The following is a 23,802-nucleotide window of genomic DNA, read 5'->3' as shown; positions in this document are numbered from 1 at the left end:
CATCAAACTAAGGCTGGGGGAGGAGTATCATGTATAAAAGCTTGTTTGTGTCATTTGTTCACTGAGACCAACGCTGGGGAAGCTGGCTGGTCCTGAGTGAGAGCTGGTCTATGTATAGTAAGCGTTTAGGGTCTCCATAATTGCTGTAAAAGTATACGGTGTCAAAACATTTACCATCCTGACAATAAAACTACATAAAAAGGAAGAAGTTGTTCGCGTGTACTTCTGCAGTAGCGGGCTCTTGCCACAAGTGGTGTCAGGAGTGGGATACTCCGGGAAGAAAGTTTCCGCTACCCAACCCGCGCATACGTCAACATGGAGGAAGTACTGAGAACCCTCGTGAATGTGGCCGCTGCGCAGCAAGCTCAGATGCTACGAGTCACCGAGGCACAGGTGGAAAACACAAGGCTCATAAGGGAAGAGTTAAGCCAGTTGAGACATGACAGAAATGAACCACTTGGTCCTGTTCTCCAGAAAATGTCACCAGCTGATGACGTAGAAGCATATCGTGTATTTTGAGAGACTTGCAAAAAGGGCAAAATGGCCTCCTAAAGATTGGGCTGAGAGACTGGCGCCATATCTGACTGGTGAAGCTCAGCAAGCTTATATGGATCTAGATGAGGAACGGGCCTCTGATTATTTGTGCCTAAAGTCTGAGATATTGGCTCGCATTGGAGTTTCCGGGCCAGGCCGAGCCCAGCGCTATCACCGATGGCGCTATGGTAAAGAAAAACTGGTCAGAGTGCAAGTCTTTTAAAGAAATGGCTGCAGCCTGAGGAGAATTCGCCTTCTCGGATTATTGAAGTTCTGGCGATAGATCACTGCATCTGGGGGCTGAACCGCGATTTGCAAAGGTGGGTTCTGCAATAAGACCCACAAACTTATGAAGAGCTTGCCACCATGGTAGAAAGGTTTTGTGCGCTACAGCAAATGAGGGTAGTGAAAGCCGCCCAGCCTGCAGAAGGTATACCATATTTTATTGTTAAAAATAATTTTCTGTATAGAGTTGCTACTGTACAGGGGGAAAACGTAGAACAATTAATGGTTCCTCAGGTCCATATACCCCTAGTGTTAAAAGCAGCACACACACGTCTGTGGGGGAACACCTAGGGGAGTATAAAACATGGGAACGAGTTCTGCTTAGGTTTTACTGGCCGGTGTACACATGGCAGTGAAAAAGTATTGCCGGTCCTGTCCCATTTGTCAGAGAGCCTGTCCCAAATCCATGTACAGGGCACCTCTCATTCCTATACCAATAGTACAAGTTTCCTTTGAACGGATAGCTATGGACCTTGTGGGGCCACTGAAAAAATACACACGTGGGCACCAATATATACTAGTGGTGCTTGACTAAGCAACCAGGTATCCAGAGGCAATTCCCCTACGAAACATAAAGTCCAGCACCATAGCTAAGGAACTTGTATTGATGTTTACACGCTTGGGAATACCCAAAGAAATTCTCACAGATCAGGGTACTCCATTCATGTCTAAACTGATGAAGGACATGTGCCAGTTGCTAGGGGTTACGGCGCTTCACACCTCTGTATACCATCCACAAACGGATGGCTTGGTGGAACGCTTTAACCGCACATTAAAGCACATGCTCAGGAAAGCAGTGGCTCAAGAAAAAAAAGATTGGGACATTCTTATTCCCTATTTGATGTTTGCCATCCGTGAGGTACCTCAAGCTTCAACAGGGTTTAGTCCCTTTGAGTTATTGTTTGGGAGACAGCCCAGGGGTATCTTGGATATGTTAAAAGAAGGGTGGGAGCAGCAAGGTCCCAGGGAGCCAAATATGGTCCAATTTGTGTCCCAAATGTATGAGAGGCTAGGAAAGATAGGGCCCATTGTGCAGCAACATGTAAAAGAGGCTCAGGAACGACAGAGAAAAAGTTATGATAAAAGTGCTGTTGTTCGATCTTTCAAGCCTGGGGACAAGGTCCTAGTCCTGGTTCCCACACAGGAAAGCAAACTTTTCGCCCATTGGCAGGGTCCATATGAAGTTGTAGAGGCTGTCGGTCCTGTCAATTACAGAGTCCGCCAGTTAGATAGGAGAAGGGAGGAGCAAATATATCATGTTAACCTCCTTAAACCTTGGCATGATGAGGAAACCTCTCCTCAGGTAGTGAGTACTGCCATTGAAAAGTCTGAAGTGCCCATATACACATATATATATATATATATATACACACACACACACACACACACACACACACACACACGTAAACAAAAGAAAGAGAAGCACCAAACATAGTGTGATATCATCAAGTGAGACCCCATTTTGTCACTTACAGTATATAGCACACGTACATACAGCGTATGGGACATGGAAATACGGAAATGATGCAACTGCATTTGTGCCTGACATTAATTACACAATATATATACACATGATTAAATAACATGATATATAAATACATATATGCACATGAGTTCTATATGTACATATGTGTGTGCATGTGGTAGGTATGTACATGCATGTTTTATGTCTCATGCCTGCATTATATATACAAGCAGGGGTCATGCATGTATAATATAGGTATATATATATATATATTATATATACACACACACACACACACACACACACTTATACATACACTACATGAACAAAAGTATTCGGACGCTTGACCATTACACCAACAGGGACTGTAATGACATTGTGTTTAAACACATATACTTTAATATGGAGTTGATCGCCCTTTTGCAGCGATAACAGCTTCCACTCTTCTTAGAAGGCTCCACAAGATGTTGGAGTGTTTCTGTGGGAATTTGTGCCCATTCATTCTGTAGAACATTTATGAGGTCAGACACTGATGTTGGACGAGAAGACCTGGCTCACAATCTCCGTTCCAGTTGGTATAATGCAGTCACGCAGGTAAAGTTCTCCCAACATTCATCAAACCCAGACTTTCCCATCTGACTGCAAACAGAGAAGCGTGATTCATGATCTCCACAGAACACGTTTCCACAGTCCCGGGTCCATGTGCTTTACACCACTCCATCCATGTGAGGCTGCATGCAGCTGCTCGGCCATGGAGATCTATTCCATTAAGCTCCCGCTGCACAGTTTTTGTTCTTACATTAATGTCAGTGGAAGTTCGGAACTCTTCAGCTATGGAATCAGCAGAGTGTTGGCGACTTTTACGCACCATGCGCCTTAGCAGTCGTTGAACCCGCTCTGTGATTTTACATGGTCTTCTGCTTCGTGGCTGAGTTGCTGTTGTTCCTAAACGCTTCCACTTTCTAATAATATCACTTACAGTTGACCGTAGAATATCCAGCAGGGATGAAATTTCAGGAACTGTCTTATTATAAAGGTGACATCTATCACAGTACCACACATCCTATCACAGTACCACACATCCTATCACAGTACCACACATCCTATCACAGTACCACACATCCTATCACAGTACCACACATCCTATCACAGTACCACACATCCTATCACAGTACCACACATCCTATCACAGTACCACACATCCTATCACAGCACCACACATCCTATCACAGTACCACACATCCTATCACAGTACCACACATCCTATCACAGTACCACACATCCTATCACAGTACCACACATCCTATCACAGTACCACACATCCTATCACAGTACCACACATCCTATCACAGCACCACACATCCTATCACAGTACCGCACATCCTATCACAGTACCGCACATCCTATCACAGTACCGCACATCCTATCACAGTACTGCACATCCTTTCACAGTATCACACATCCTATCACAGTACCACACATCCTATCACAGCACCACACATCCTATCACAGTACCACACATCCTATCACAGTACCACACATCCTATCACAGTACCACACATCCTATCACAGTACCACACATCCTATCACAGTACCACACATCCTATCACAGTACCACACATCCTATCACAGTACCACACATCCTATCACAGCACCACACATCCTATCACAGTACCACACATCCTATCACAGTACCGCACATCCTATCACAGTACCGCACATCCTATCACAGTACCGCACATCCTATCACAGTACCGCACATCCTATCACAGCACCGCACATCCTATCACAGTACCGCACATCCTATCACAGTATCGCACATCCTATCACAGTACCGCACATCCTATCACAGTACCGCACATCCTATCACAGTACCGCACATCCTATCACAGTACCGCACATCCTATCACAGTACCGCACATCCTATCACAGTACCGCACATCCTATCACAGTACCGCACATCCTATCACAGTACCGCACATCCTATCACAGTACCGCACATCCTATCACAGCACCACACATCCTATCACAGTACTGCACATCCTATCACAGTACCACACATCCTATCACAGCACCACACATCCTATCACAGTACCACACATCCTATCACAGTACCGCACATCCTATCACAGTACCGCACATCCTATCACAGTACCGCACATCCTATCACAGTACCGCACATCCTATCACAGTACCACACATCCTATCACAGTACCACACATCCTATCACAGTACCGCACATCCTATCACAGCACCACACATCCTATCACAGTACCACACATCCTATCACAGTACCACGCTTGTAGTCACTGAGATCTTCAGAACGACTTTCACAAATGTTTACAAATGGAGACTGCATGGCTGGTGCTGGATGTTATACACCTCTGGCAACGGGTCTGATTGAAACACCTCAATTCAATAATTAACAGGTGAGGCCAAATACCTTTGTCCATATAGTGTATGTACATACAGATTTACACATCACTATATAAATGTGTATGTTATAAAGGTTATTTTCAAGACGTACCTCATCCTTATTTTTCTCATTTTCTGTTTTAAGTTCTTCAAATTGTTCAATTGCTGAAATGAAATAAAGGAGATTTAGATAATGAGACAGAATTCTCTTTGAGCCCCTCACCCACCAGCTGTGGGGTCTCCCCCGACCTCACACTATCTACCAAGGGCTAAATCCCAATGATGACATCAGACGTGTTACTGTCTGTTACACAACTGCACTAATCACAATGATGATTGCGGGTATCTACTAACAATTTGAAAGGTTTCCCACTGTCAGACGGTTTTTATTGGTTTGCACATTAATATTTTTATTATTATTTAGGATAAACAAATGAATACACCCTCTTACAACTTCTACTAAATCATTAATCCTGCATGCTCTTCAGCCTTGTATCTATATTATCAATCAAAGTTCTTTATTCGTGTTACCCCTGGATAAAACAGCTGTCTGATGGTATCAATACATGGCTGGAAAGCATAAAGTAAAGATAAAACAACACATTGTAAAAGTGGTGGGAGGGTGAGTACAGGCCAATCAGTAAATCTGCTTTCACAGTGATCGTATTCTGACACCGCACACAGATAATATACTGCTATACTGTCATGTCAGTGTGAACGTATCCGTGTACATTAGCACATACACACGTGACACAGTGATGGAATATACAGCTTGATACATTGTATATAATTGTATCCTCTCATTCTCCAGCCTCTAACAGGGTGAATATCTCCAGGACAGGTTAGAAGAGCTTCATCCATATTGTATTCTTATTGTATTTCCCATTCAGCCGACAGTCTTGTAAATCACTTGTTTATGTGTCAGCATCACATTATCGGGCACAAATCCTCTTTACGGCTTCCTAAAGCTCCATTGTGCCCCGACAGGAGGAGAGACAGTGGGAGCGGAAGGTACATAAAGTGGATGTTTACACAGGTGTGTGAGGACACAATGTCTCAGTATTTGTATCCTTGTTCAGTATTAAAGAGACAAAATCTCCTACATACAAATCAGCCTAAATACTGTACACTGAAAACAGCAATTGGAAGACAAGTTACTACCACATTAAAGCCTGACTGTGTACATGGAGAGATCAGCATAAGGCACAACGGGTGCTGTCCCAACACCAGCAACTGGCCCATCGGGTGCTCCCCTAACGCCGGCAGCTGGCCCATCGGGTGCTGTCCCAACACAAGCAGCTGGCCCATCGGGTGCTGTCCCAACACCAGCAGCTGGCCCATCGGGTGCTGTCCCAACACCAGCAGCTGGCCCATCGGGTGCTGTCCCAACACCAGCAGCTGGCCCATCGGGTGCTGTCCCAACACCAGCAGCTGGCCCATCGGGTGCTGTCCCAACACCAGCAGCTGGCCCATCGGGTGCTGTCCCAACACCAGCAGCTGGCCCATCGGGTGCTGTCCCAACACCAGCAGCTGGCCCATCGGGTGCTGTCCCAACACCAGCAGCTGGCCCATCGGGTGCTGTCCCAACACCAGCAGCTGGCCCATCGAGTGCTGTCCCAACACCAGCAGCTGGCCCATCGGGTGCTGTCCCAACACCAGCAGCTGGCCCATCGGGTGCTGTCCCAACACCAGCAGCTGGCCCATCGGGTGCTGTCCCAACACCAGCAGCTGGCCCATCGGGTGCTGTCCCAACACCAGCAGCTGGCCCATCGGGTGCTGTCCCAACACCAGCAGCTGGCCCATCGGGTGCTGTGCCAACACCAGCAGCTGGCCCATCGGGTGCTGTGCCAACACCAGCAGCTGGCCCATCGAGTGCTGTGCCAACACCAGCAGCTGGCCCATCGGGTGCTGTCCCAACACCAGCAGCCGCCATATTGGGTGCTCTCCTAACAAGAGTCTAGCCCCTTCAGTATTACGATGCATGTCGCTTCAGTGCATTTAACCATGTACATGGTAATTTAACGTGTGACATACGCTTCTGGATCATGGGTTAAATTCTGAGTGGATATTTTCAATTATTCACTTGGACAATACAGAGATAGCTCCATTCATGATGTGTCAAGTACCCATAAGTGGGCACAGCCCAACTAGTGCACCCCATCGCCTCACTCCCCCATTCCCTGTCTTTACATTTGCACCTTTACATTTCTGTGCATATTATATTATTACATTATATTACTTTTAGATATTATATATAATATTATTGCACCTATACATACCTTATTATCCTTTATTTATAAAGCAACATTATATTCTGCTGCATTATACAATCAGGGATTGAAAACAAAACAGGAGGGGGTTCTGTGGAACAGAAGGGGAGAGAACCTGGCTCACAAGAGGTTACAATCTAAAGAGGATCGAAACAAAAGGAACCAAGTGGTTATCTGTACAATGGAGCAGCCGCCAGTGTTCCCACGAGGAGGTACGACACAGCGCTCCGCAGGACGAAGGCCATGCAGCTACGTTCTACCTTATAGACAGGTGCAGGGTGGGGGAGTTGTTACAGGGCACACGTTACAGCAGGTAACTAGACCAAGGGCGCTTCTAGAATTTTTCGGGCTCATCTGAAAAGATGTGATTACAGGGAATGGCTGTAAGTATAAAGGGTAGGGTGACAGAAGTACGAATATATGTCCCACAGGGGTTAGAGTAGGGAAGGTTAGTGCATTTCAAAGTATGGGGGCAGCACGGGAGAAGTCCTAGAGGAAGATATGATAAGTGGTAATAAGGGAGGATGAGAAGAGTTGGTCATTGTTCGATCAGATAGGTCTATCGGGGTTGGTTGCTGGAGACTATGGAGACTAGTGAAGACATACTGGGTGATTCAGAGGTGTGGAGGGGTTTATAGTAAGATCAGTCTGGCACTGCGTGAGAGGGATTTGATAGATGTTGGTTTGCTTAATGGAATGAGCTGTAGTAATTATGGTAGGGAGATAACAGGGTGTTATTAGAGTATATAGCAGCTTTCTTAGTGAGACAAAGACGTGATGTTGCCAGATATTATACGCTGGGAGTAATTGTGAGTCCAAGGCAACGGGCTGGGTCATGGGAGAGTTACAGACATATAGATTTCAGGTATGTGGGTGCTCATGGAAGTTGAGAACACAAGAAGTTTAGTTTTGGAGAGATAATGTTTCAGGAGGAAGGATGACATTACAGACGTGTTAGTCAGAGGGACTGAGCACACGGGACGAGGGACAAGGATGGGTCTCTGAACACCAAACCAGCAAATCTGGTTACCAGTGGGAGAAATGTAGAGATGAGATAAAGGGGGTGCAGCCCCGGGGGTACCCCAACTGATACAAGGAAAGCTGAGCAGGAGACACTGAAGGAATGATTGGAGAATATGATTGAGGGGTGTGTTCTATACCAAGAGCTGAGAGACTGGGTGAGGAGGGCGAGGTCGATGTTATCAAAGGCAGAAGAATTAAAAGAGGAAATAACCAAAGATTTAGCACCAATAAGATCATGAGACACTTTGGCCAGAGCACACGGAATCCAGATTATATGGAGCCCACGGAGAGTTGAGATATTTAAAGTTCGGTGAATCATATATTCCAAATGTGTTGAGAATTATTATTTTACAGGCAAGCAAACATTTATCACTAAACAGAATTTACTATATTATATAATACTTTACCATAATAGTTCAATGTGATAAAATGATGTCAGCCATTTATTTGACAGCTAATCAGGTATGTGACATTGTAAGAAAATGTATGGATACATGACCGGCTTAGAGGACGTGGTGTACAGATCAGATGGAAAGACCACAATTCCAGGATTATTAATTATGGGTATTGGCAGCTTTTTGTATTACGTCGTCCAGTTGTTTGCTGGATACATCGTTTTCCTGATATATGAAGTTATGTTCCGATTGTTTCTTCAGGAAAACCACATTGATATCAGACTTGTCCATGGCAGACACTTGTCATACATCTGACTTCCAGGATTTCTTTCCGCATATTCCTATGTGCCAGGAGTTATATGTGAACCCTGCTCCATAGCGGAAGCCGTGTAACTGTACATTACAATCACAGCATGATTCTTTATCCCGATAACACACCTGTCGTATTGGGGTATCCGGGGATTAATCACTGCAACAGCTTATGACATCCACCTTCTTCATTCCTGAAGTCTGATCCCACTCAATACATCATGTATACCTGGAGTAGTGTATACAATGTCTGATCGACACCCCCTCTCTATCTTCAATAGGTCTTCTCTTCCTTCTCTCTATTTAGCTTTAAACGCAGCTTATCCACCAAACTGCTCACAACTGCTAATCGTTCACGTGGTGATATTGGCAGAGCTTTCAAAGGTTCCTTAACTGTCCTACCAAGAGTTTGTGGACTCTAAAGCCAGAGAGGTAGAAGCAGTGAGAGAAGACACACCTGATAAATCTCCTTCTATATATTGTCCGTCGTTCCTAAGCTACCTCAGTTTGTTTCTGTCTTACGGCCTTTGTCTGACTTATCAGTTTCTGTTGTTTTCTTTCTCCTTTATCCTGGTAATATCTGCTATGATTTTCAGCCTTCTCTGCTTTCTCCTCAATGTCCATGTAATGTTCGATTGTAGAATACACACAGGTGTTTTTATATTATAGTTTGAAATCCACCACCTCCCTTTAAGCACTGTGAAGCTGCTACTATTGGCCTCTATGACTCTAATGAGCGATCTCCGGTACAGGATTTTACATTTGAAATCGCCACCGCGCAGCTGTGGACTAAGGATGTTGTTGGCCTAAGAACTGCCGAGGTTAAAAATAGACAAAATAAATCACTCAGAGAAAAAAATCCCAGTTTATGTATGTGACAAAACGATATATAAAAGGATTATGTACTATATGGTAAGTCATGTGTACAGTGATAAGTACTTCCGTTTATATTAGAAACTTAGTGATTCATATAAAATAGACTGTGGGGTCTGTTCTACGCGCCTGCACCAGGCTGTGGGGTCTGTTTTACACGCCGGGCACCAGACTGTGGGGTCTGTTTTACACGCCGGGCACCAGACTGTGGGGTCTGTTCTACACGCCGGGCACCAGACTGTGGGGTCTGTTCTACACGCCGGGCACCAGACTGTGGGGTCTGTTCTACACGCCGGGCACCAGACTGGAACTATGCACCGGCCATCGGATCTACATATAGGTCAGTGACCTTTTGCTATCCGCAGATCTCTATCCCCTCCGACTAACCCCTCTATAGCACCCATGAAGTTCGTCAAATGCAGCTGGATTGCTTGAGCTTTATAAGGTCGTTATTTAACATAAAACTGGACTCACAGGATTGAGCAAACCTAGATGTACTGGGATATGGAGACAGCAGATTGTCTGTGTCACACATTCAGGTGGAGTGTGGAGAGTTCTAGACTTAGACCACTGATAACAAAGATAATGTGATTTTATGGGGAATACACCATCGGTGTCAACTGTGGAAATACATTTATATTACTAAAGTAATTAGTTGTATAATGGTGGCATACGCTGTGCGCATGTGGGTGTGTTCACGTCCTCTGTGGCTCACAGGCTGGACCTACAACCAGGACAATATACAAACCCACCATCCCCCATTACATCACCACAAGGAGGCTGCACACAGTGCAACATCCCAGCGCTGACCCTCCCCAGCCCGACACCTGAGCGCTGACCCAATACGCCCCGACACCTGACCGCCAGGACTCTGACCCTTCCCATCCCGACACCTGAGCGTCAGGGCGCTGGCCCAATACGCCCCGACACCTGAGCGTCAGGGCGCTGGCCCAATACGCCCCGACACCTGAGCGTCAGGGCGCTGGCCCAATACGCCCCGACACCTGAGCGTCAGGGCGCTGGCCCAATACGCCCCGACACCTGAGCGTCAGGGCGCTGGCCCAATACGCCCCGACACCTGAGCGTCAGGGCGCTGGCCCAATACGCCCCGACACCTGAGCGTCAGGGCGCTGGCCCAATACGCCCGACACCTGAGCGTCAGGGCGCTGGCCCAATACGCCCCGACACCTGAGCGTCAGGGCGCTGGCCCAATACGCCCCGACACCTGAGCGTCAGGGCGCTGGCCCAATACGCCCCGACACCTGAGCGTCAGGGCGCTGGCCCAATACGCCCCGACACCTGAGCGTCAGGGCGCTGGCCCAATACGCCCCGACACCTGAGCGTCAGGGCGCTGGCCCAATACGCCCCGACACCTGAGCGTCAGGGCGCTGGCCCAATACGCCCCGACACCTGAGCTTCAGGGCGCTGGCCCAATACGCCCCGACACCTGAGCTTCAGGGCGCTGGCCCAATACGCCCCGACACCTGAGCGTCAGGGCGCTGGCCCAATACGCCCGACACCTGAGCGTCAGGGCGCTGGCCCAATACGCCCCGACACCTGAGCGTCAGGGCGCTGGCCCAATACGCCCCGACACCTGAGCGTCAGGGCGCTGGCCCAATACGCCCCGACACCTGAGCGTCAGGGCGCTGGCCCAATACGCCCCGACACCTGAGCGTCAGGGCTCTGGCCCAATACGCCCCGACACCTGAGCGTCAGGGCGCTGGCCCAATACACCCTGACACCTGAGCGTCAGGGCGCTGGCCCAATACGCCCCGACACCTGAGCGTCAGGGCGCTGGCCCAATACACCCCGACACCTGAGCGTCAGGGCGCTGGCCCAATACGCCCCGACACCTGAGCGTCAGGGCGCTGGCCCAATACACACCTGAGGACATATTGATCTCATTCTCGGCAGTTAGTGAGGGCTGGATTCAGAATAAACAGATGAATGATGAATAAAGTGGAACCTTACAAGCTCTTAAATCAGAAAGTTTCAGCTGTGGACAGTAATATAATATAATTAGACAGTGATATCATTATAGGAAATCTTCCCTGTAGGGTTGTTGCTTCACATATTACCATCACCTCCAATAAATACTATTTATATACAAAGGGTAACGTGTGCTTATCCTTCACTCTGTACCTGCTTTACACCACTCCTGTCACCTTGTTCATGCAATGTACACACCTTGCCCCTCCCGGTAACACACCCTGCACACACACACACCCTGCCCTTCCCGCTAACACACACCGTACACACCCTGCCCCTCCCGCTAGCACACACATCACACACCCTTCCCCTCCCGCTAACACACACCGTACACACCCTTCCCCTCCCGCTAACACACACTCATACCCTGCCCCTCCCGCTAGCACACACTGCACACAGCAACAAGCAACTGGAGTCATAGAGGAAAATAAAAACTTGATCTATAGTATATCTGTACCGACATTACTGTGTAGTTAGTGTGCAGGTGGGGAGGTTGTAGAGCGGTCAGCGTGCAGGTGGAGAGGTTGTAGTGCAATCAGTGTGGATGTGGGATGGTTGCAGGTGGAGAGGTTGTAGTGCAGTCGGTGTGCATGTGGGGAGGTGTAGTGCGGTTGTGGTGCAGGTGGAGAGGTTGTGGTTGGTGCATACAGAAATGTGCAGGTGGAGAGGTTGTGGTGCACTGAGGGTGCAGGTGGGGAGGTTGTGGTGCAGTCAGTGTGCAGGTGGGGAGGTTGTGGTGCAGTCAGTGTGCAGGTGGAGAGGTTGTGGTGCAGTCAGTGTGCAGGTGGAGAGGTTGTGGTGCAGTCAGTGTGCAGGTGGAGAGGTTGTGGTGCATACAGAAATGTGCAGGTGGAGAGGTTGTGGTGCATACAGAAATGTGCAGGTGGAGAGGTTGTGGTGCAGTCAGTGTGCAGGTGGAGAGGTTGTGGTGCAGTCAGTGTGCAGGTGGAGAGGTTGTGGTGCATACAGAAATGTGCAGGTGGAGAGGTTGTGGTGCATACAGAAATGTGCAGGTGGAGAGGTTGTGGTGCAGTCAGTGTGCAGGTGGAGAGGTTATGGTGCAGTCAGTGTGCAGGTGGGGAGGTTGTGGTGCAGTCAGTGTGCAGGTGGAGAGGTTGTGGTGCATACAGAAATGTGCAGGTGGAGAGGTTGTGGTGTAGTCAGTGTGCAGGGGGGCAGGTTGTGGTGTAGTCAGTGTGCAGGTGGGGAGGTTGTGGTGTAGTTAGTGTGCAGGTGGGGAGGTTGTGGTGCAGTCAGGGTGCAGGTGGGGAGGTTGTGGTGCAGTCAGGGTGCAGGTGGGGAGGTTGTGGTGCAGTCAGGGTGCAGGTGGGGAGGTTGTGGTGCAGTCAGGGTGCAGGTGGGGAGGTTGTGGTGCAGTCAGGGTGCAGGTGGGGAGGTTGTGGTGCAGTCAGGGTGCAGGTGGGGAGGTTGTGGTGTAGTTAGGGTGCAGGTTGAGAGGTTGTGGTGTAGTTAGTGTGCAGGTGGGGAGGTTGTGGTGCAGTCAGGGTGCAGGTGGGGAGGTTGTGGTGTAGTTAGTGTGCAGGTGGGGAGGTTGTGGTGCAGTCAGTGTGCAGGTGGGGAGGTTGTGGTGCAGTCAGTGTGCAGGTGGGGAGGTTGTGGTGTAGTTAGGGTGCAGGTTGAGAGGTTGTGGTGCAGTCAGTGTACAGGTGGGGAGGTTGTGGTGTAGTCAGTGTGGAGGGAGGGAGGTTGTGGTGTAGTTAGCGTGCAGGTGGGGAGGTTGTGGTGTAGTTAGCGTGCAGGTGGGGAGGTTGTGGTGTAGTCAGTGTGGAGGGAGGGAGGTTGTGGTGTAGTCAGTGTGCAGGTGGGGAGGTTGTGGTGTAGTCAGTGTGCAGGTGGGGAGGCTGTGGTGTAGTCAGTGTGCAGGTGGGGAGGTTGTGGTGCAGGTGGGGAGGTTGTGGTGTAGTCAGTGTGCAGGTGGGGAGGTTGTGGTGTAGTCAGTGTGCAGGTGGGGAGGCTGTGGTGTAATCAGTGTGCAGGTGGGGAGGTTGTGGTGCAGGTGGGGAGGTTGTGGTGTAGTCAGTGTGCAGGTGGGGAGGCTGTGGTGCAGGTGGGGAGGCTGTGGTGCAGGTGGGGAGGTTGTGGTGTAGTCAGGGTGCAGGTGGGGAGGCTGTGGTGCAGGTGGGGAGGTTGTGGTGTAGTCAGGGTGCAGGTGGGGAGGCTGTGGTGTAATCAGTGTGCAGGTGGGGAGGTTGTGGTGCAGGTGGGGAGGTTGTGGTGTAGTCAGGGTGCAGGTGGGGAGGCTGTGGTGCAGGTGGGGAGGTTGTGGTGTAGTCAGTGTGCAGGTGGGGAGGTTGTGGTGCAGGTGGGGAGGTTGTGGTGTAGTCACAGGTGGGGAGGCTGTGGTGTAATCAGTGTGCAGGTGGGGAGGTTATGGTGCAGGTGGGGAGGTTGTGGTGTAGTCAGTGTGCAGGTGGGGAGGCTGTGGTGCAGGTGGGGAGGCTGTGGTGCAGGTGGGGAGGCTGTGATGTAGTCAGGGTGCAGGTGGGGAGGCTGTGGTGCAGGTGGGGAGGTTGTGGTGTAGTCAGGGTGCAGGTGGGGAGGCTGTGGTGCAGGTGGGGAGGTTGTGGTGTAGTCAGGGTGCAGGTGGGGAGGCTGTGGTGCAGGTGGGGAGGTTGTGGTGTAGTCAGGGTGCAGGTGGGGAGGCTGTGGTGTAGTCAGTGTGCAGGTGGGGAGGCTGTGGTGCAGGTGGGGAGGTTGTGGTGTAGTCAGGGTGCAGGTGGGGAGGCTGTGGTGCAGGTGGAGCTATACTGGGGGAGGGGGCCAGGTATTGGGGTGGGGCACCCTGTTAGCACCGGGGTCTCCGCCTCTCACCCTGATCCTTTAGTCCAGCGATAATCTCCAGCTCTCGGTCCTCCACCTCCTCCGAGCGGATCATTGTCGGATCAGATCCCGGGAAGCAGCGGAGGAGACGCCGGCTCCGTGTATCCGGAAGTGCGAGAATGGGAGGGGGCGGGGCGAGGGCAGGTGCTCCCTGTATTGTATCACTATCCTGATACAATGTATCACTGTCCCGGTATTGTATCACTGTCCTGATACAATGTATCACTGTCCCTATATTATATCATTGATTGTCCCTAAGTTTTATTACTGTCCCTATATTATATTACTATCTCTATGCAATGTATCACTGTCCCTATGTTTTATTACTGTCCTTATATAATGTATCACTGTCCCATATACAATCTATCACAGTCCCTGTATAATGTATCTCTATCCCCTGTATATCACATCATAGGGAGAGGTGACCCCATCCTCTATTTATTGTATCAGTGGGAGAGGTGACCCCATTCTCTATATAATGTATCACTGTCCCTATGTTTTATTACTGTTTTTATATAATGTATCACTGTCCCTATATTATATCATTGATTGTCCTTATTTTTTGTTACTGTCCCTATATTGTATCACTATCCCTGTATTCTATTACTATCTCTATGCAATGTATCACTGTCCCTATGTTTTATTACTGTCCTTATATAATGTATAACTGTTCCATATACAATCTATCACAGTCCCTGTATAATGTATCTCTATCCCCTGTATATCACATCATAGGGAGAGGTGACCCCATCCTCTATTTATTGTATCAGTGGGAGAGGTGACCCCATTCTCTATATAATGTATCACTGTCCCTATGTTTTATTACTGTCCTTATATAATGTATCACTGTTCCATATACAATCTATCACAGTCCCTGTATAATGTATCTCTATCCCCTGTATGTCACATCATAGGGAGAGGTGACCCCATCCTCTATATAACGTATCGGTTTGAGAGGTGACCCCATTCTCTATATAATGAATCAGTGGGAGAGGTGACCCCATCCTCTATATAACGTATCAGTGGGTGACTCCTCTCCTCACTGATTACCAGTTCCATTCTCCATCCTCCGTTACAGCTCTGTTTTCTGCCTGATACATACAATCTTTGTCTTATTATATTGTTATCTGACAGGCGGAGATTTGATAAGTCCACAGCTATAACACACTCCAACACCTTGTTTATTCACTATTTACTGAACAATTTATTGTCTGGCTTCACATTCAGGATGTTACTGTCACTTGTTATAATAACGTTATCTGCAGAAATATTGTACAAGCTTCCAAATAAGAGGATTAATTGTCATAATCCGTCCACTCTCTGCATATTGGATACAATGTACATTTTATTATTTTATATGTGGGTTTCAGCTGGGATATTATTGGTTATTCCTTAATATTGCTCAAAGCTGCAAGTTTGTATAGTATAAAGTTTACAGAATTCTCTCTGTATTGTATATAACGGTCTCTAGGGTGCTCTCTGTATTGTATATCAGTTATTACGGTGCTCTCTGTATTGTGTATATAATGGTCTCTAGGATGCTCTCTGTATTGTATTGTTAAGAGCGTTTTGTCGCTATCAAATAACGATTGTCGAATCTCGATTTGTGTTTCCAACGCACAAATATTTATTCTCAAAAAGTAGCAGAATAATTCAAGCAAAATAATAAGTACAGCCGTTACTTATCGCAAGCACTCTGGATCCAGTGAACAGTCATTCAGGTCTGAAGTCTGTGGTCAAGGTGACTGAACACTACATGAGAGCTACTGCTTATATGCAAACAGAGATACAGTGAAACAATGCAGATGGTATAGCTTGCTTCTATTGGTCCAGGCTTCAGGAGGGTCCAGGGAGTTGCACATCATAGGTTGATTCAATCTAAGGAATCCAAAGGTGGGGGTCATCTCTCCAGGGGATGAGCTCTGTTCTTCCCGCCAAAACTCCAATTACGATCAGTCCATTAGCATTTCACAGTCAATATCATATTAAAGGTTTATTCCCTAACATCAATAACTAGAGTATGCAATGTGCGATCTCTTCGCCGAATGCATCGGACAGCTGCTGATGTAAAGGGGATTAATATGATATCAGACATGACACATTTCCCTTAACCTGAACCGTAGGTTTCACTAGTATGCATATACCTCCTTTATTAAACATGAATTCTACTATATTTCGACATAAATGACTATGTGTTGCAACTACAATTAATGTGTACTATTTACAAATGTTTATGTTTGTGCGAATGTGTGTAAAAGTGTAGAAACTGTTTCTTGCCACGTGTTGCGGCTGGATACGCCCTTTTACACCGTAGCGTGCTATACGCATAATTTCAGACAAAGACAATCAAGTTTGCTTGATATTAATTGAAATGACTTTATCCAATTTGCTGACTTGGACAGTATGGGAGGGGTGTGAGGGTGGTTCCTTTTGGGCAAGAAAGGAGATCTAAAATTATTTTTGATATTAACAGTTAAATAATTGAAAAAGATAATAGAAGAGGTGAGCAATGGTTTGGGGAGTCTTTGACTCATATAAAGTTATAGTGTGTGTGTTCTTTTAAACGTTTTATTAGTATTATGGTCCCATCTGTTATATGGGTGCTAATTTTGTTCATTACTCCAGTCCTGACACCAGAGGGTGGTCCGGAACAGCCCCCATCCAAGTAGAGATTCCCACACTCATTGACGGAGATCAGTCCAGGGTCTCATTGAGGATTTGGGGAGGGGGTCGGTCTTTATGTGTTTTTTAAAAAATGTTTCTTATGAATTTTACCATGAACAATACTGCTCCATCCAATATGTTACCTCAGATTACAGTAACGTCACCTAGGGTCCCGAGGACACTTGGGGCCTAATGCAGAGTTGATCATACACCTGTTTGCGTAGCGCAAATTGTGTGATTTCACTCTGCACCTTCCAACTAATGACCTGCCAGCCTACGCAGTGCTGCACATCCACATTGGTAAAATCTATAGTACACCGCACCAAGTAAGTCATTATAACTCCCTTAGTATATATAGTTGGGTTGCATGCATCCGCATTGGTGCCTGAGGAGGTGATGGCGGGCGTCTAATCCTGGCCAAGTTCAGTGAAGCGATGTTCACAGGATTGTGAGCCGCTGCAGACTTGAATGCAGGCGCAGATCCACACCATTAATACTGCAGATAGCCGCTCCTGATTGGCTGATTGCGATGTCACCCGTGAAGCCGACGGGTTTCTTCATTGATCATTCCCATGTTATAAGATTGTGTTTTTTGTGACTGTCATGTAGAATCACCCCCTCACATTACTGTCATTGTCCATCCTAGTAATACAGTATTTCACCCAAAAAATCATCGCAACTGCCGTGCATTGCCTCTTTGCCCCTCCTGTCTCCATACCTGTTCTTCTGCTCCGTGTCTATTGCATCTGCCTGCCTGGAGTTTCTGAAGTATTGGTACTTTGTGTTTATTGTTCTGTACTCTTTCACCCTGTATAGTCTACTGTTAGTACTGTGTGCGGCGCTGCGGAAACCTTGTGGCACCTAACAAATAAATGATGATAATAATAATAATAATAATTGCCTGAGCGTTAAGAGCATCACATCGCTTCGTAGGGTGGACATACTCTGGGACCGCTCTAATATATACTTGGCAACTTTTAGTACCTTCCCTAAGGGAGATTCAGGAGGGAAGGTCAGATGGGACCATGATCATGTTACTGTGGCCGCCCCCTGCGGTGCAATGCCATGATTCACAGTATCGCGCATCAGGGGCGGAGCATTATGGCGCAAATTGCATCACTAAGCCCCGCCTCTGCCGGGGATCCAGGTGCGTGTCTGCTCTCCTGGGTGTACGAAAGGACTCCCCGAAATTTGGGATCCTTCTGGAAATTCTGGGAGAGTATTCAAGCATGCTCTAATAACAGTTGGTTCTCCATATGCCCAGCACCCGGCTGGCACAGGGGGCAGAGTCCTGAGCACCAATCTGTCAGATGAAGTTCACAGTGCGTAGCATTGGGCAGGTGGGGCTATTGGCACAATGCTGGGGCATTATATCCATCCTACCACCCACCACACGCTGGTATGCTCACCTGGTAGGGGCATATAATAGACACTTTGGTAGTATTATAGAGGAAGTGATGTATATCTGCATGTTAGGCATCAAGGTACATCCATAGTATCTCTGTCTGTCTGAACGTCGTCACCTGTAGATTAGGTATCAGTCACCTATTATGTTATAAATCTATACTTACTGGTTTTAAAGACACATACGCATCTATGTTCCATTCTCTAGGCCTGTAAAGGATTTACAAGGCAGAGGCCGGGATGATGAGATTAGATATTATAGCTAGTTTGACATTTACCTGAGATTTATTGTCAGTCTCTGGTTTGGGTGAAGAGAACTTTGACTGTCACGTGATCCAGGATATCAGCGTAGTCAGTATTGCTGGTGGTGTAGCGTTATCTCTCTGAACACAGCAGCTATCTGAATGTTACTTAGGAGAGAAAGGTTTGTGCTGGAACTAGCGACATTGCAGGGTGTGCAGGGACTATTATTATTATCTCTAATTTATAAGGCGCCACAAAGCACCTGCAGCAGCATGCAGAGAGTAAACTGTAACATACACAGCAAACCAATAGCAGATCCAGGCCCAGGCCGTTAGCCAACAGCCTAGGGCGCAGGGGTTTTGGGGGGGGAGGGGGGGTGCCACTAAGGGCTGGTGATAGAAGATATGCTCCAGGTTAAACCGCCGCATGGATCACATGGGGCAGGAACTGATGTGAGTGAGTTCTCTGTACAGCGCTGCGGAATCAGTGGCACTATATAAATAAATAATGATAATGATGATGGAGTGTCCTGTCCCTGTACCCAGCAGGCTGCTGTATAACCTCTGGCCTGTAGGGTGCGCTGTGGGAGAGAGAGAGCACAGAGCGGGGGACCTACATGTGACCAGCCTAACATGTGACCAGTTAGCGGGAGGGCGGAGCAGCAGGTAAGCGAGGGCGGAGCAGCAGGTAAGTGGGGGTGGAGGGAGGATATAATATAATTGGTGGGATGTTGAGGGTTAAGCACGATGATTGGGAGTTTTTTATGAGGGTGAGGGGTTATTGATCTTAATGGGGTACTTGGGGGACTTTTGATGAGGCTGAGTGAGGTGATGATTATGGAGGTTAATGGATATAAATGGGATTTTTAAATTATTAATTAATAAGGGTTAATTCATTATGGGGATGAGAGAGTTAATTATTATAAAGGAGTTAATGATGTGGAAGGGCTTATGGTGAGGCTAAAGGATTGAATGATTATAAGGAGGGGATCATAAATTATGAGGGGGGCATGTAGGAGTTAATGCTTATAAGGGGTTCATCTGTAATGTCTGGGGGTTAATTAATGATGGGCGACTCGGCGAGGTTAGTGTTAGTAAATATGTTATTATGTTATTAACTTTAATGATTTTGAGAAGGGTAATGACAGGATGAGGGATTGATTGATGAGGAGGTTAAGGATTATTATGAGGGGGTTAATTATGAGGATTTGGGGGTCACATATGATCACTGCTGTGTGCTTGTCCCCCAGATGAAATTTTGACAGCCAGCCCTTGCATGTAATGTGTGGGAGAGAGGGGTAAGGCTGGTATTGGTGTAATGTGTGGGGTGTATTAGTGTAATTGGGGTGGTATTGGTTTAATGTGGGGGGGGAGGGGTGGTATTGGCATATTGTGGGGGAGAGGGGTGGTGGGATATTGGTCTAATATGGGTGGAGAGGTGTGGGGGGGGTATTGGCATAATGTGGGTGGAGAGGGCTGGTGGGGTATTGGCGTAATATGGGGTGGGAGGGATTGTTTTTTGTGCTTTGTTTCAAAATCTAACACTTGGAACTCACTGACCATGGGCATACGCCCTCACTGTACACTGACTATGGGCATACGCCCTCACTGTACACTGACCATGGGCATACGCCCTTACTGTACACTGACCATGGGCATACGCCCTTACTGTACACTGACCATGGGCATACGCCCTCACTGTACACTGACCATGGGCATACGCCCTCACTGTACACTGACTTTGCATACGCTCTCACTGTACACTGACTATGGGCATAGGCCCTCACTGTACACTGACTATGAACATACGCCCTCACTGTATACTGACTATGGGCATACGCCCTCACTGTACACTGACTATGGGCATAGGCCCTCACTGTACACTGATTATGGACATACGCCCTCACTGTACACTGACCATGGACATACGCCCTCACTGTACACTGACTATGGGCATAGGCCCTCACTGTACACTGATTATGGACATACGCCCTCACTGTACACTGACCATGGACATACGCCCTCACTGTACACTGACCATGGACATACGCCCTCACTGTACACTGACTATGGGCATAGGCCCTCACTGTACACTGATTATGGACATACGCCCTCACTGTACACTGACTATGGGCATATGCCCTTACTGTACACTGACCATGGGCATACGCCCTCACTGTACACTGACTATGGGCATAGGCCCTCACTGTACACTGATTATGGACATACGCCCTCACTGTACACTGACCATGGGCATACGCCCTCACTGTATACGGACTATGGGCATACGTCTTTACTGTACACTGACTATGGGCATAGGCCCTCACTGTACACTGATTATGGACATACGTCCTTACTGTACACTGACCATGGGCATATGCCCTCACTGTACACTGACCATGGGCATACGCCCTCACTGTACACTGACCATGGGCACACGCCCTCACTGTACACTGACCATGGGCATAGGCCCTCACTGTACACTGATTATGGACATACGCCCTCACTGTACACTGACTATGGACATACGCCCTCACTGTACACTGACTATGGGCATATGCCCTTACTGTACACTGACCATGGGCATACGCCCTCACTGTACACTGACTATGGGCATAGGCCCTCACTGTACACTGACTATGAACATACACCCTCACTGTACACTGACCATGGGCATACGCCCTCACTGTATACGGACTATGGGCATACGTCTTTACTGTACACTGACTATGGGCATAGGCCCTCACTGTACACTGATTATGGACATACGTCCTTACTGTACACTGACCATGGGCATATGCCCTCACTGTACACTGACCATGGGCATACGCCCTCACTGTACACTGACCATGGGCATACGCCCTCACTGTACACTGTCTATGGGCATAGGCCCTCACTGTACACTGACTATGGGCATAGGCCCTCACTGTACACTGACTATGGGCATAGGCCCTCACTGTACACTGACTATGGGCATAGGCCCTCACTGTACACTGATTATGGACATACGCCCTCACTGTACACTGACTATGAACATACGTCCTCACTGTACACTGACCATGGACATACGCCCTCACTGTACACAGACTATGAACATACGTCCTCACTGTACACTGACCATGGACATACGCCCTCACTGTACACAGACTATGGGCATACGCCCCGTCCCCTCCTCGTTCCACCCCTGATATTGTAGACTGCCGCGAGAATCCTTTGTGCTCGAAGATGATTGGATGTTGCTGCTTCACTATCGTATCGTCTGGTTCTGGACTTGCACTTACTGATTTTACGCAAAATATGTCACGTATCGGCATTTACGTTCCTTGATGAATGAGGCCCTAAGGGGTCTATTTACCAAGCATTTTTCCTGTGGTAAACCCTGAAATCACTATGTACCATTGAAGCATCGCAGCAGATATCTGCTGCTTTGCATTTCCTATCGTTTTTCTGAGCATTCCCCATAACAGTCTATGGGAAGTGCTCAGAACCGCTATGTATGAAAGTTCAACTAGAGAAACTTTTCTCTTTTTCTACATGTTAATGTACTCCATCTGAAGCTGGCGTCATCTGAAGCTGGAGCCATCTGAAGCTGGAGCCATCTGAAGCTGGAGCCATCTGAAGCTGGTGCCATCTGAAGCTGGTGCCATCTGAAGCTGGAGCCATCTGAAGCTGGTGCCATCTGAAGCTGGAGCCATCTGAAGCTGGAGCCATCTGAAGCTGGAGCCATCTGAAGCTGGTGCCATCTGAAGCTGGAGCCATCTGAAGCTGGAGCCATCTGAAGCTGGAGCCATCTGAAGCTGGAGCCATCTGAAGCTGGTGCCATCTGAAGCTGGAGCCATCTGAAGCTGGAGCCATCTGAAGCTGGAGCCATCTGAAGCTGGAGCCATCTGAAGCTGGTGCCATCTGAAGCTGGAGCCATCTGAAGCTGGAGCCATCTGAAGCTGGAGCCATCTGAAGCTGGAGCCACCTGAAGCTGGAGCCACCTGAAGCTGGAGCCACCTGAAGCTGGAGCCACCTGAAGCTGGTGCCACCTGAAGCTGGAGCCACCTGAAGCTGGAGCCATCTGAAGCTGGAGCCATCTGAAGCTGGTGTACATTAACATATCTGAAAACTTTCGCGCTGAAGAGCAGAGCTGGACAGCACATGTGTGGAGGGATCATGTGATCCCTCCCTGTCACTCATCCTGCAGTTTGCCGGCCAGGATGTTACTGCGCATGCACCAACTATTCGGTCGGCGCATGCGCACTAACAAAAAATGAAAAAAAAAGAGAAGATCATCGCAGCCTTGAAAAATGAGATAAGACTGCGATGATCAGGTGGTCACTTCTCAGGGACAGCAGGTTATCGGCACTGCTGTCCCTGAGAAGTTTTTTAATACATAGCCGTTACTTTTCAATCCTTTTCAAGGAGATAAGGATTGAAAAGTATCAAGTCAAAAAAACGAAGGATCATAAATAGACCCCATAGTGTCTTTTGGAGTCTTTTAGTAGTTTGGAATATCTGGCTCTTCCGCTTTGTGGTGGCTGACCGTGATAGAACAAAATTCTGGTACCTATTCAGACTCCAGCCTACCAGCCCTCCTCCTAACCCCTGTTCCTCTGATACCGCCTCTACTCCCCCACTTGAGACCACCATATTTGTACCCTTCTGCCCGGTACTCTGTACCTCTTGACCCGCTTCCTCGGCCCATGTACTTCTCATGGTCTATTTCCTGCTCACTGTCTTGCAACTTACAATCCAGATCTGTATTACTATGTTCTCTGCTTAGATCCTGTTACTTTGTAGCTGACTGGTAATTGGTAATTAGTTATGTATAGTGCTTTTATGTATTTTCCGTGCTGTCTTTGTGTTGCAGTGTACTATTGTTGTGTACTATGTTCTCCCCTATGTGTGGCACTGCAGATAATAATAATAATAGCATCTGTCGTTTGCCAAAGGTCAAAAAAGGAGAATAGCTCTGTGCCCAGTTCACAAACTCTATCAGTGACTGGGCGTATGCAGCTCTTTCAAGATGCGGGGCCTGATTCATTAAGGATCTTAAATGAAGAGGTATCTTATTTCAGTGTCCTGGACAAAACCATGTTACAATGCAA

General features: G+C 47.8%; 1 protein-coding gene across 3 annotated transcripts in view; it reads right to left on the bottom strand.

Annotated features, from left to right (window-relative positions):
- The window catches only part of SHTN1 (shootin 1), an 85,627-nt gene extending 71,108 nt beyond the window's left edge, over positions 1-14,519 (bottom strand). For all 3 annotated transcript variants that reach the window (XM_075215579.1, XM_075215581.1, XM_075215580.1), the window contains exons 1-2: positions 14,391-14,519; positions 4,812-4,864 (exon numbers count right to left, since the gene is read on the bottom strand). In XM_075215579.1, the coding sequence (XP_075071680.1) occupies positions 4,812-4,864; positions 14,391-14,454 (117 nt within the window). In that variant the 5' untranslated portion in view covers positions 14,455-14,519. The remainder of the gene's footprint in view (positions 1-4,811; positions 4,865-14,390) is intronic.
- Between the last annotated feature and the right edge of the window lie 9,283 nt (positions 14,520-23,802).

Source organism: Mixophyes fleayi, chromosome 6 (assembly GCF_038048845.1).
Source record: "Mixophyes fleayi isolate aMixFle1 chromosome 6, aMixFle1.hap1, whole genome shotgun sequence".
NCBI lineage: Eukaryota > Metazoa > Chordata > Amphibia > Anura > Limnodynastidae > Mixophyes > Mixophyes fleayi.
Note: the sequence above shows the minus strand (reverse complement) of the source record. Positions and strands in the feature narration are given on the sequence as shown.